We start from the raw sequence: 14095 nt of genomic DNA, 5'->3' as shown, positions 1-14095 counted from the left end.
ACTCTATTCTCTCTATATTAAACTCGTATTTTGCCAAGTTTATAAAGAGCTAATATTATTATAACTATTTAAATATATATTAGATTGCTATTATATACTATTCTAGGTTCTCTAAATAAATCAAAATATTATCTAGATAGACTATATAAATAATATCTATAAGGCTTACTAATATATAATTAATATATACCTGAAATATTACTAAAGTATTAGATAATCTAAAAAATATAATATAATATTTAAAATATCTATAATATATTTGGAATATTGTTTTTTACTTATTATCTTCTCATATTTATAACTAATAGTAAGTATTCTTTAAGTCTAGCTTTATATATATCTTTATTCTATAAAGCCTATCTATAATCTTACTAATAAGTAATAATAGTATTCGGTTCTTAATAATAATTCTATTTAGATTCCGGTAATTAATATATAGATATAAGCTGCCTTCTTTCTTTAGAACAAATATAATTAGGGTACTAGCTAGGCTAGTAAAATAATAGATCTATTTCTTCTCTAGGCTAGTATTAAGATATTCCTAAAGAACTTTAAGCTTTCTTTCTAATAAAGTATATATAGGATTATATAATAGTTAGAACTCTAATTTCAGATTTATATAATACTTTATTATATAGTAGTCGGGTAGTATACCTATAGCCTCTATAGAGAATACTTGGAAAAGGTCCTAATATTTCTTGGGAAATATAACTATTTTATTAATAGTAATAGTAGTAATTCTTTAGCTATTTATTATAGGATAAGTAATTAATAGAAAAATATATATCTTATATTTTACTACTTTAGTAAACTTCCTAGTATTTAGAACTTTAATCTTCTATAATTAAATCTGGTATTTTTATATTACCTCCCTAAAGGAAATTAGGGAGTTAACCTAGTAAAGCTATAGAAATTCAAGTATTATATTAATATAGTTCAAATCGAAATTATATAATATAAAATATATATTAGCCTTCTTTTAGTTCCTTAATATATCCTTAGTAATAATCCCAAGAATATAATCTCTATATAAATAAATTCTTTTTCTCTCTAGTAAAAATAAAAGAGTTACTTTTAATATTAATAGAATACCTATATCTAAAGCTAATCTCCTTTTTATATAATTAGCCTCTATATTCGAATTTACTAATATTCTAATCTTTTACTTATTTTTTATTATCTTAATAATAACTTTAATTATTATTCTCGTTTTAGGGGCCTTACTTTTTATAATATAAATAAGTATAATTACTATAGGATATACCTATTTCCCGGCTTTTTTAGTTCTAAATACTTATATACTTTATAGCTAGACTTATTATAGTTATAGCAAGTCGGTTTCCCTTAATTAGGGCAAGTAGTAATATAATAATTCTTCTTCTAGTAAGTAAAGCAAATTATATCTAGTCTTATAGATTCTAATATAGGTACTATATTAGACCCTATTACTATGTCTTTATTACTTCAGTTTTATAAACCTTATAATAGGGATATATTTCTTTTCTATTTTCCTTTATTATTTCCTTTCTCTTTTCTCTTATTTCTTTTCTTTTACTATTCTATTAGCTTATTATTATATTTCTATTAAATAGACAGATTTAAATTATTCTTAACTCTTATAGCTATAGAAATAAGCTTCTCTTTTTCTTATAAAATATTTCCTTAATAATTAATCTTGTCCCGAATCTCCTGCCTTAAACTACTAAATAAGTTATTTTGCTCTTATAATAAACCTATATATCCCAAGTTATCTAATAGGCTATCTAAGTAAAATATAAAGCTTTAGATATTCTAGTCTGGCTATTATTTAGTATTCTTAAACTTGGTAAGGGTATTATTACTATAGTTCTCTGGATCCAAGATAGAATTCTTTATAAATTTAATAAAGGTCTCCTAATCCATAGTATTAATACCTACTAATTACTCTCTATACTTCCAGATATTCCTAGCTATATTCTCAAAATAGGAAATATAATATATAACCTTTACTATATTAGTAGCCCAGGTAATCCTGCCGTCTTTATACTACTTTAACTCTACCTAATAGAAGAAGTCCTGGGCTTCTTTAATACTCTTTCCCCGGTAAGTAGGCAGTTCTCGGGTTTTTGGAGCCCTCCGAACCAAGGGTACCGCCGGGAGTATAACGGATTCTATATCGGGTATCCGAATATCTTTAAGATAACGGATCTGAGCTTCTAGCTCCTCTAGATCTTCTCTCTGTTATATCTCTATTTCTAACTCAGTAATATAACGGCGAGCTGCCGCTAATTTCTCCGTTATTATTATCCTACCCGCTAGTTCTGGGGGCGTCTGAGTTCTACTTCCTTCTCCTGATTAGGCAGTACGAAGAGTGCTTGACTGGGCGCTCCCCTGGGTGCCCGGTTAGGTTACCCTAGTAGTAGTAGAGACGCTTCTCCTGGTTAATGCTCTAGCCATTAATATTTTGTCTATTAATAGCTTGACTACCTTGTAACGAACTGCTCCCCGAAGGTTGGATTAATTAGAATGTGAGGTATGTAATAGCAGGGTAATGTACAAGTAGTCAAGGTAAGTAAGCTATAGAGTGACGCTTGCAAGTGTAACTGATTCCAAGAATCGATTCTAATAAAAGACTAATTAATGCCCCTTTCCAAAGCTAGGAGCGTCTCTCTATATGTTCCCTAGTGCTTAGCCAAGCCTGCAAAGCACTTTACTTAACTAGGAAACACGATCCTATGCGATCCGTACGATTCCGATTGCCCGTATGATTCCGATCGCAAGCTTTACCTAAAATAGGAAACTAGATCCACGATATCTGACACCTGTCCATACGCCATCACGTATGCCCATTACATATAAACTAATTAATATTTTATATATTAAATTATTTATTAATTACCTAAATTCCTTTCTTGCTTATACTTACTTTAATAAAAATTTCTAGATTATTTCTTTATCTAATAAAATATTATATTAATTTTTCGAGTTTATTCTTTTATCCGGTAAGATATAGTTCATACTAGTAAGGAGGCCTGGCTCAGACTATAAAGTCGTACCTTTACTAATAAACTTATTAGTTATTTATTATCTTTTTGCCCTGAGCCAGGCCTTTTTACTAGTATGAACTATATTTTATTAAATAAAGAAATAGTATTAAGGTCTTTAAAATTCAATTTAAGCAGGAAGGAGATATAAGTAATTAGTAAGTAATACCTATATTACTAAAAATATAGCACACTAGCCCTATATTATATTATCTGGTATATATAACTCCTTTCTTATTTAGGACCACCCCTTAATAAAAGACTATTTCCAGAGCAATTCTTCAAGCAATAGCTTAGTAATAAGACCATGGTCTGATATTACTAAACTATTACTTAATTGGCTAATTTGAGGTAATTCAAGTAATATTCTAGCAGATTTCTCAGCTAATTCTCAATGTATATAATTTGTGGCACGTAATATCAAGAGCAATTAGTGGTGCGGGTGGGAGTTTAGGAGAGAGAATGAGTGAGAGAAATAAAGGAGTGAGGAATTAGGGGGGTAAGCACAATACCATATACTAAGCGGTTTTTAGTGGGATCGACGTATTACTAGACCCTCTCAGGCTTAGAACCATTCCCTGACGAATTATTTAGGTGTGGAACGGGCTTTAAGACCATGATCATATACACCAGATAATACGGTAATTATCGCAAAAAAAAAATTGTACCCACTAGTATGAAAAACGGAGGAGGTCTGAGCGCCAGCGAGGAAGAGCATAGAAGGGGCCAGAGGCCCCTTCTGCTCTCCTCTCTGTCTCCAGCACTTTCACTCTCACTTCAGGGCACTTTTCGACACACCCACCTTACCCGGTGCCCTGCACCACTTCTTGTACATAGCTGTCCTTTCCTTGTTAGTTAGATACTGCCCGATATGGTCGCCCACACAGTGGGGTCCTAGGGCAAGTCCCAGGCTCCTTTTTTGTTTTCCTACTTCACAGGACGTCACGAAGGTGCCTGACTGTAATGTAGAGGTTCTTCCCTTGCTCAACTCAGCTGCTGAAAACGCGCTGACTAAGCAATCGGGCGCCTGGTTCCTGCCAATCAATCAAATCAAAAGCTCCTGTCCCCTGATGTGATTCCAAGTGCAGTGCTCAGATTAATAATTATTAGTAATTATCGATTATCGACTAATTAGCGCGATTATCGATCGATCGATTATCGAGCCTATCGGAGTCCACACTGCGCTCTGGGCTCTCTGACAGGCTTTCTCAGGTAGCTGATATGGTTAGGCTGTCGGGCGTGACACTTCACTCATACACATGAAGCTGTTACCTTTTCAAACATCACTTAGCATTTGCATATCTGGAGCCTCTTCGCTGAAGTTCATGGAAAACCTCGACAGCACGAACAACTCACTATGGATCCTTTAACGGCGCTATCGCTGGCAGGAAACGTTGTTCAGTTTGTTGAATTCGGCCGCCAATTGCTATCGCAGAGCCGCGAGCTCTATAGATCAACACGGGGGTCTCTGGCTGCTGACGATGAACTTCATCTTGTCACGGCCGACCTACGTGCACTGATTCTGAAGCTCCGCAACACCTCCGGCCGCGATAGCCAAGATGTATCACAAGACTTCCGGAAAATTTGTGATGAGGCTGTTGCATTGGCGGAGGAGATACTCACCCGTATAGATGGCTTGAAAGTCGCTGGGAAGCATCGAGCATGGAAAAGCTTTCAGCAAGCGATCAAGAGTGCATGGTCACGCAGAGAGACAGACGGTCTAGTCAAGAGGCTAGCCACATTAAGCCAGGCCTTGGAAACTCGTGTCTTGATTTCTTTAAGGTATGTCCCTCGACATCCGAGCTTAGGCTACCTTCTGAGCCACCATAGAGGACAACTTGATACACTGTCTGAACAGGTATCAGACAGATTCAACCTGCTAGACGTAAAGACGAAACAGATTGTCGCGGCGTTATTAAGTCTACAGCCAAACCCCCCTGAACGTCTTTCCACCGACATAAGAGATCAAACCCGTACTCTCACGCAGTTGCTGAGCCGCGCCGGCAATTCTTCAGAGAATGAGAATCGCCAGACTCGCGCATCGTTGGTTCGTGGCAGCCAATTTGAGCAATATCATGAATTATCGACAAGCAATATGATTATTCCGTCCGTCGAAATGCTCGACGTTTCTCGAGAAGAGGAAGACCTCTTCAGATCGAGCGTTCAGCGAAAGATACTTGCAAATCTTGCATTTTCTGCAATGACACAACGTTACGAGGATGTTGCAGATGCCCACCAGGAAACCTTCGAATGGATTTTCCATGATAAGACAGCACAGCAGCTTTTTTGGAGTAACTTCTCGGAGTGGCTTGCGTCGGGCAGTGGAATATACTGGGTAAATGGAAAAGCCGGCTCAGGAAAGTCTACACTACTCAAATTCACCTACGAAGATTCCAGAACGAAAGCACATCTGCGATCTTGGGCCGCTATGACTCCTCTTGCCACATCAGCCTTCTTTTTCCGGAATAGCGGCACTTGTGAGCAGAAATCTCAGGCAGGGCTTCTAAGAACCATATTGCATGATATTTGGAGCCAGTATCCTCAATTGATTCCAATTTTAATACCGTTGGAATGGGCAAGGACTTATTCTCACCTTTTAAATCAGATTGGTGATGGCACAATCATATCTTGGTCTCTGAAAAGGTTGATGGCAATTTTCGAAAGCCTTGTAAAACAGACTGTGGTGCCACTCAAGTTCGTTCTTTTCATTGACGGACTCGACGAATACGACGGAGATCATGAGGAGCTTGGCGAATTCTTCAAGAGCATTTCGTGCTTGCCGCATGTCAAAATTTGCGTATCGAGCAGACCATGGGTGGTCTTTCAGGATCTTTTCAGGGACCGGCCAAGCTTACGGCTTCAAGACCTCACGTGGGCAGACATAGAGCGCTTTGTGATCGATAGGCTCCAATCAAGTGAGGCATATCGCAGACTGGAGTCCAATGATTCGAGATCCGCATTTGTCCTCGTCCAAGAGATTGTGCAAAAGGCTGATGGAGTCTTCTTGTGGGTGAAGCTTGTTGTCAGATCACTGCTGGAAGGTTTTCGCAACCGTGACACTATTCCAGATCTACAAAAGCGCTTGCGCCTCTTCCCTAGAGAGCTTGAACCACTCTACGATCATCTATTCAGTCTAATTGAGCCAATCTATAAGGAATGGGCGTCCATGGCTTTTCAAATTATGAGAGCAGCCCAGAATTGTCGCAATTGTATGGTGTCCACGGATGACACACCACCCCTTACAACTCTGGCGCTATACCTTGCCATAAACGAGGATATCAGTCCTGCCAGATCACCAAGGATTACTTCTGGTCATCTTCTGAAAAACCTTCAAGATATATCCTTCCAGCTCACCGCTCGTTGTGCAGGACTACTCGAGGTCATGGACGATTCCCAAGAACGCTATCGACAGTATACCCTTTTTGGCGTCAGCCCGAAGACTATTAAATGGCTACATAGAACGGCAAGAGATTACATAGAGCATCCTCTAAAATGGAACGAATTGGTTACACTGACCGCCGGAACTCGATTTAACCCTGCCACGAGTATGTTGAGATCCTGCGTGGACTTACTCGAGCTTGACAGAATGGAAATCGATACTGAAGCACAAGACGACGATTCCAGACGTAGATTCGACGACCATGTTTGGTTTTTATCAAACGCTGCATTAATCTATGCATACCACAGCAACTATCAAACAAGGAATCCCCAGTGCACTATCCTTGACCGACTATCTCACCTTCTATCAACCCCATGCAGGGGTGGAGGCGATCCATACTTACAACATAATCAATACTGGCAGACATACAATTCTGGAATGGCTGGGTTCATGCACAACGCTAATATTCATGGATTCTTAAGTTTGGCAGTCATATATGGGCTTGTTCCTTACGTTCGGGAAAAGCTCAGATACCAGTCTTCGGGTCGCCCAATCGCAGCCTCATATGCGTCGATGCTGCAATATGTTCCGAGTATTGCAAATAATCACCAAAGTTGCGATTATCCTCCCCCATGCTTTGAGATGGTAGAGCTATTTCTCCAGCTTGGAGCAGACCCAAACGCGCGGTACGATTCTGGTTCGAGCGCTTGGGAGAAGGCATTGCATGGTGTTGCCAACTTAGTCCACAGATTTCCCGGTCATGAATATGGGAGGGACTATTTAAAAATAGTTTCTCTGCTTATCAAGCATGGAGCTAGCCCCTTTGCGAAAATAAAGGGCCCGTCAGAAGAGATGCCTAATCAGGATTTGGGGTTGGAACAAGAAATTTCCCCTAGACTTACGGCCTCACAAGTCCTAGAAGCCGCTAGTTCTATCTTCCCAGAAGAAGCAGGCAATATACTTCAGGAATTAAGAAATCACAACCCTCCAAGACGGGAAAACTGGCGACAACGATAGAAGGCGGTGGGAGAGACGGGAGAGAATCAACAATGACTACACAAGCCGCCACAGAAGACCGTGAAAGCTCTCGTAACTCAGCTGTAATAAACATATTAATTTACGACAAATTTCATGTGAACATAGCCAAGTCTAGTTTGGTGCCGCTACATCTAGGAACACAGACAGACGGGTGTCTGGTGTTGGTTCAGTAATGCTAGTACTGTTGTGAAGAGTCGCGGTGGTTAAATAATCGTATTAAGAGGCTGGGGAGCGCCGCTAGGTAAGCGTATCCCGACTATATATGGGCCTAGAGGTGTATGCTAAAAACAGAAAGACAGATTTCTTGGTACAGTGGGTGTCGGCGGCGTTTATAGAACCCGGGAAGACAAGTGCGAGTACAATGCCATGATGTGTATATGCTAGCAGAATTTGATGTCGTTCCTCACGCTGGAAGCGCGCAATCTGAACTTGGGTGGTTTTTATGTCATAGACTTGCAAAAGGGGGAGGGCTTTTTAAGGCGCCCTTATTAAAAATTAAATGATTTCCAATAAGCGTGTAATTAGGTTAAGCAGCCTGAGGAAAAGCGGTGGTGTTCAGATAGCTTGGGAAGAGGAGACATTCCGGAGGGATGAAATTTACAACGCATGCTACTGCGATGCCCAGCATCACATTCTATAGAAAGAACGTGCTTGTTCCACAGTCCGTCAATATGCAACACTTTTCGCAGCAGTGCTTCCCGTAGCAGCAGACATTGTGCAGTTCGCCGTAGCCTGAAAACCATTAGTGATCCCCTCAAGTAACACGAGTACGGAAAACTCACAGCAGCCAGATTCATCATATTCTGCTTGATGCCGCCCTTGAAATCACCCTTCAACGTCTCAACAGTCTGACACACCCAAGTCAGCCCTCTTTCATCTCTCATGAGTCCAACGATGGGAAGGGGAACCGTACCGCATTAGCCTTCGCAACATCCGTCCCGTTCCCTCCCAACGCCAGGCTCACCGTGAGCGACAGTTCCGCCACCTGTGCCATTGCAACCGTTGCCTGTATCACTCATCATCAGCCTCTCGACTCCCAACCAATCCCGACTCCCACCTCTCTCACTCTCTCCTTTGCAAACCAGCGCGCACCCCTCCTCCTCCAAAACTAAAAATTCCAACATACCAGTCCAGCAATCGCTGCATTCCCAGCAGGAGCAATCCTCTGATTCTCCTCTCGGATCTGGATCCCCTTCTGCACGAAGCTCAACAGGCTCGCCTGCGTGGCCGAGTAGAGCGTCAGATCCATCGGGTTCTGCGCCAGGACATTCCCGAGCGCCGTGACCGTGGCCAACTCGTTGTTCTGATCTGCGATGTTGGACTGGATGCCGGAGGCGAGGGCGAGCACGGCTTGTGAACACGACGAGGCTGTCGTGTTGGCGGCCGCTGCGGCGGGCGTTTCGCGCGTGAGGAGAGATTTGGATGAGAGCGCGGGATTTTCGGTGAAAAGAGAGGGACGCGGGAGGCCTGAGACGGCGCTGAGGAAGGTGAGGAGGAGGAGTGACTTCATCTTGGCGGAGTGAGGGACCGTGAGGAGGGGAAGGGAAAGTTAATGAGAGAGGGGAAGGAGAACGAAGGAATGTACAAGCTAACAAATACAATGCAAGAAGATAGGCCAGCCTTAGAGAAGAAAGACAAATCCGGGGGAGCAGAAAGGAGAGAGGTAGTGGTTATAACAGATGGCGCACGAACACCCGAACATGGCCCCCCTCATTCAAACGGCGCAAGGGATGTGCGGGTTTGGGGCCAAAGTTGTTTCGATCTTGGCGGGTATGATTGAGATCAGATGATGGACTGACCAGTCAAGACTGGAGAAAGGGGACAGGGCCTGGTGGTGAACACTGCTTTTGGAATAAGCATGATCGCTAGCGTGAACTCTCGTATGGGGAAACAGTTTGCAACCCTGTCCCGAGATCCTGCAATCGTTCGTTCGGTTCAGACTATTTCTCCGTCTATGTGCTTTGACTAGACGATCTGTATAGAGAAAGTCGACTGCCGAGGAGGACTTGGACAGAAGTACGAGAAAAGCAAGTCCCTAATGCACCTACCCGAATGCCTCTTGCAAACAAGCGGTGAAAGTGAAGAGGAACAGAAGTATGCATTCATAAGATCCCAGGACTTCGGAGCTGAGAACGCTGAAGCATCGTTCCATAAGTTGCCTGCTGCATACTCTCACATAAGCATCACGCTCCATCAGGAGAGAGTCTGCTGGGCGGTGGTTGGAGGAATGGGGAGGGAGGTGCAAATAAGGTTCAGTCCTGCAGTGCATCTTGTTTCGGGCGATCGAGCGCCATCCGATTGGTGGGGTCCGCGAAAAGGAGAGGCGTTCTTTCGCCCCGTTGAAACGGAAACCAGCGCTTATTTCGACCTCAGAGAATGTCACTGCGCTGGAATGGCGAGGACCATGCCATCATCCATTTCATTTCCAATCGATAGAATCATCAAGCGATAGCCGACCGCATTGGATTCCCCAAACAGCAGGTCGTACGCCGCTCTGCGCCGTCGAAGTCGAAACAAGTATGCTACCTCGTGGATTTACTCCAATAGACACCTACCTCCCTCCCCACCCAGCACCATTCAATGGATTAACTCATGGGACGAAAACCCCGCGCCCCATCGCGGCGAGTCTGAGCATCATTTGATGAGACACCGAAGGTGTTTGCGAAGCAGCCCGTCTCGGCAGTTCATCCCCATGGGGAACCTGGCCCCCTCAAGCTCCTCGTGTTTCAACGGATCTCGCCATCAGTCAATTGATCACATTGAAAGGAGAAGTGCTCGCTCTTCTCCCGACCGCACTTGCATTTCGGCCTCACTGGTGCTCGAGCGCTGTGATAGATAATTGTGATATCATTGAGATAACCGCGCCTTGACTGCTTGCTATACACACAATGATGAACGTGAACCAGGTCTCAAACCTGCTTCTGCATTTCCAAACAAACTCCCGAGAGCACAACGGCTTCCCATGTCCTATACCTTTGCCCTGTTGTTGGAGATCCTCCCTAGATCAATCCTCTTCGTACCCATCCAGCCGACCCATATCCATAATCCAACCCGGCAAATCCAAGTATATATTAGAACAATCCTTCCAAATTTAACGCCGTCCCAATGCCGCTAAATTTACACCAATATCCTCCTCAAGGAGACCGAGGAGAGTGAAGACCATCTCCGGTCCCCTGCGTCCCCCAACTCTGCCTCTCCCTGTGCTCCACAATCCCCACCTCCTGGCTCTCTCTCGCTCCGTTCCCATGCCCACCAGGAGAAATTTTGCTAAAGATAACACTGAACTTCCTACTCATCCTTCTGACTGGAGTGTCCGGTCTATCATCGCCACCGTCTCCTCCCTCACTTCCTCTCCTTGACGCACCCAGAAGGTCAGTGAGTTTCGCTGGATCAACCTGGTGTCTCGCCCCAGGAACCAAGTTCAGATACGCAGGGAAGAGTAAAGAGAACGCAAACAAGGCAACGATGACGCAATACGAATATTTGACCGATTTGTGGTCAACTTGTTGGACAGCCCACATCACGAATTGAAAGGCGCCGCCGCCAGAAGTGGCGGCCGTGATATACACAGCGCCGACCTTGGTCCTCCTTCCCAACCCTCTTATTCCCATCGCATAAACCATCGGGAAGACCGGGCCCTCAAAAAAGAAGAACACGAGCGCGGGGCCAGCGATGCCGTTCGCGTTGAGGGAGAGGGCAAATGTGAGGGTAGAGAAAATGAGGCAGCCGAGTAGGATGAATGTGAGGAGGATGCGAGGCGCGATGATGAGGCATAAGGGCGCGAAGAGAAAGCGTCCGACGGCGAAGGTGGTGTGGCCTACTAGGACGTAGTTATCCATTGACAGGGTGAGGTGTCCGGATACAGGTGTGGTGGTAGAGAGGAGCTGCCCGAACCAGGCGGACATTGCTTCTTGGGCACCCACGTATGCCCATTGTGCAGCTATCGCCAAGGCCAGAGTTGTGTAGATGAGCGGGAGTTTTGTTTTGACGAAGGAGAAGGAGACGGTTTGCGAGCGATAGATACCCAGGTCTTCAGATTGCTGTTGGAGGTCGGTGTCGCTGGCTTCTGGGAGCGGCATATAGTAGAAGAAGAGCGCGAGAATGACAGTGAAGAGGGCGACGGATAGGTAGGTCCATTGGACGTCGATGAGGGAGGCAACCCTTGAGAAAAGAACCTTTTCGGCGAGGAGCTGGGAGAGGATGCTAGAGATTGCCTGCACACCCTGAGCGAGGAGGAGGCGAAATTCAGCGTGTTCACTGGGCCCACAGAGGGCGAGAAATGGGTTCGCGGCTGTTTCGAGCACAGAGAGTCCGAATCCGACGACGAAGTTGGAGATGATGAAGCCAGGGAAGGAGAGTAGGACAGCTGATGGCCAGAACATCAATGTACCGGTGCCGTATATGCAGAGACCACAAATGAATGTTGCCTTGAAGCCCCAACGGCGAAGAACCACTTGGCCAACAGTCATAGCTCCAAAGAAATATGCTCCAAAGTAGGCTGTAGTCAACCCCAAGAATTGACTCGTGCTTTGATTCGCGATTGTGCTGATCTCAAAATTCAAAGTGTTCAATAGTCCGTAGGAAAAGCCCCACAAAAAGAAAAGTATTGTGACCATGGCGCAGTATTTGAAAGATTCCATGCCCTTTGTCTTGAGCATACTTCTAGGTCTCTTCATGTTCACAAAACCGAAGTAGACTGAGTTGTCTGTGGCAGCTGTGTTGGTTCGATTTATAGTGGGTTGAGTTTGAGTCCGTCTGATCATGCTCGGGTCCATATCTGGAGTGGTGAGGAAATCCATCATGTCCATTTCCTGTTGTTGTTTGCTCCGACCCACATCAGCGGGTGTGGTCAGGAAATTCATCATATTTATCTGTTGCTCGGAATCTCCTCCAGGCTGAGCTTGTGGTAAAGGTTGGATTCCAGTGGCTATCTCGATTGATTCTATCCGATGAGGCACGTCATTGCTATCATCTCGTACCGGAGACGAGAATGAAGTCTCCTTGTCCGTTCCAGAGTTAGTTCTTGTCCGATCCGTAATCATGGACGGTAGAATCCGCTTGATGAGTGGTTTCAATGTCGGAATACAGGCGCAAATAATCCCCACATTGACCTCGACCGCAGACCACATCAATGCAATGCTCGCATTGTACGCAAAATCCGTACCACTCCCAAGTCGTGTATGCGCAACTTCTGAATGATCGGCAGCCTGCTGAAGGTAATAAATCCTCACCACATCAACAATGGTTACGAAAATACCCAGCGTGAACGTCACCACGAGGACCGTTTTCTGCCGCTGTGGCAATCGCATGCCCGTCAGGACCGGAATCGGCAGAACCAAGATCGCAAGATCGGTAATGATATTCACGGGTGCGGAAGCCAGGTACAGCGTGACGATCGATATGCAGGTGCTGTTGCTGTTTGTTCGCAAGAGGTCGTATGCCGCACTGACGGGGCTGCATTGGAAGACGTTCAGAAATGTGAGGACCACGCCAGCAATGTTGACGACTGCTAATGTAGCGTAGGAGGCGATGCGGAGGAGTTTCTGAGTGTTGCGAGACATGCGGAGGTAGAAGATGAGGATGGAGGTCTTAGTCGCCATCAAGGCGGGGTTCTACTTTCGTCAGTTGGTGATCCTCAATTGAAGAAGGGAGGGGGACGTACGTAGAGAATTGTAAAAGCATATTCGCTTTTCCGCAGAGCAGAAAGCCATTCTGTCGGTATATCGACATCATGTCTCCCCAACCCTTTTGAAGTCCCATAATCAATTGAGAACGAAAGTCCGAATGCAATGACCTGTCGAGCCAACACATTAGCTCAATCCCCCGGTGCCATTGATCTACTCACCCAGGCAACAATCATAACCCAATCATCAACAGCCCGACTCCTCAATATCGCAAATCTGGATATAATTCTTGCAGTGACAAAGACAGAAGCCAGGACGAAGGTCGTGGTGGTGACCACGAACACGACCTGGCCGTTCGAGTGGTTCCCGCCGAAAGAAGCCATCTAATCCACTGTATTCAATGGCAGTTATGTCATGATTGTTGCCAAGTCCAAGTACCCATATCTTCCTTGCGGCTCGCAATTGAATCTTCCTCGTCCACTCTCGAAGTCCAATCGCAGTCCGTTCGTGTATGAGGGCGGCGAAGTGTAGCCTCGACTCGAGCCCGTGCTCGCACCGTACCCTTTGTTCGCCCGACCGTCGAGCGTGGACCAAGTGTCGTATTCGCAGTTGTTCGAGAAGAATCTTGTCGAGTCGTGCCCGTTTCGAAGACTCGTTTCGTTTCGTCTCGTCTCGAGACGAAGTCTATCTGTCGAAGGAAGAGTCCTCTCAACTCTTCGACCTACCCTAGCCCGCCCTGCGCCTCTTCCCCAACATCCTCCCCCCCCCCTCCTGGAATCCCGAGTGCTGCCTGCCGTGCTTTGAGTTTCCCTGCCGCGCCCCAGACCCGAGGGAGGGTTTGTGCCCAGCAAAATCCGCTCGTCGTCCAGTCGCGCCGCTCTTTGCTTCTTTGGTGGCTTTTGCGAGAAGTGGGCGGACGGCGCACCCTGGCCAATGACGTGCTGCTGCAGCGAGTCAAGGCCCCCCCCCCCCCCCCCCCCCCCCCCCCCCCCCCCCCCCCCCCCCTAACTCGCGTCCTTCCTTCTTCCTGC

General features: G+C 45.0%; 3 protein-coding genes across 3 annotated transcripts; 1 reads left to right on the top strand and 2 right to left on the bottom strand.

Annotated features, from left to right (window-relative positions):
* Window positions 1-4334: 4334 nt before the first annotated feature.
* K444DRAFT_665773 (uncharacterized protein) lies at window positions 4335-7419 on the top strand (the record flags this gene model as incomplete). Its single annotated transcript, XM_024887112.1, has 2 exons — window positions 4335-4805; window positions 4854-7419. The coding sequence occupies exons 1-2, from the start codon at window positions 4381-4383 to the stop codon at window positions 7417-7419; spliced, it is 2991 nt and encodes a 996-aa protein (XP_024734328.1). The 5' UTR covers window positions 4335-4380.
* A 532-nt stretch (window positions 7420-7951) lies between these two features.
* K444DRAFT_615878 (uncharacterized protein) lies at window positions 7952-9226 on the bottom strand. The gene is made up of 4 exons (XM_024880814.1): window positions 8567-9226; window positions 8354-8446; window positions 8223-8288; window positions 7952-8172 (listed from the first exon to the last, which is right to left on the bottom strand). The coding sequence occupies exons 1-4, from the start codon at window positions 8948-8950 to the stop codon at window positions 8107-8109; spliced, it is 609 nt and encodes a 202-aa protein (XP_024734327.1). The 5' UTR covers window positions 8951-9226; the 3' UTR covers window positions 7952-8106.
* Window positions 9227-10097: 871 nt separating this feature from the next.
* On the bottom strand, window positions 10098-13894 carry K444DRAFT_665771 (MFS general substrate transporter). The gene is made up of 3 exons (XM_024887111.1): window positions 13286-13894; window positions 13103-13234; window positions 10098-13052 (listed from the first exon to the last, which is right to left on the bottom strand). The coding sequence occupies exons 1-3, from the start codon at window positions 13445-13447 to the stop codon at window positions 10575-10577; spliced, it is 2772 nt and encodes a 923-aa protein (XP_024734326.1). The 5' UTR covers window positions 13448-13894; the 3' UTR covers window positions 10098-10574.
* Between the last annotated feature and the right edge of the window lie 201 nt (window positions 13895-14095).

Source organism: Hyaloscypha bicolor (genome assembly GCF_002865645.1).
Source record: "Hyaloscypha bicolor E unplaced genomic scaffold K444scaffold_117, whole genome shotgun sequence".
Classification (NCBI taxonomy): Eukaryota; Fungi; Ascomycota; class Leotiomycetes; order Helotiales; family Hyaloscyphaceae; genus Hyaloscypha; species Hyaloscypha bicolor.
This window is presented reverse-complemented; position numbering and strand designations above follow the sequence as displayed.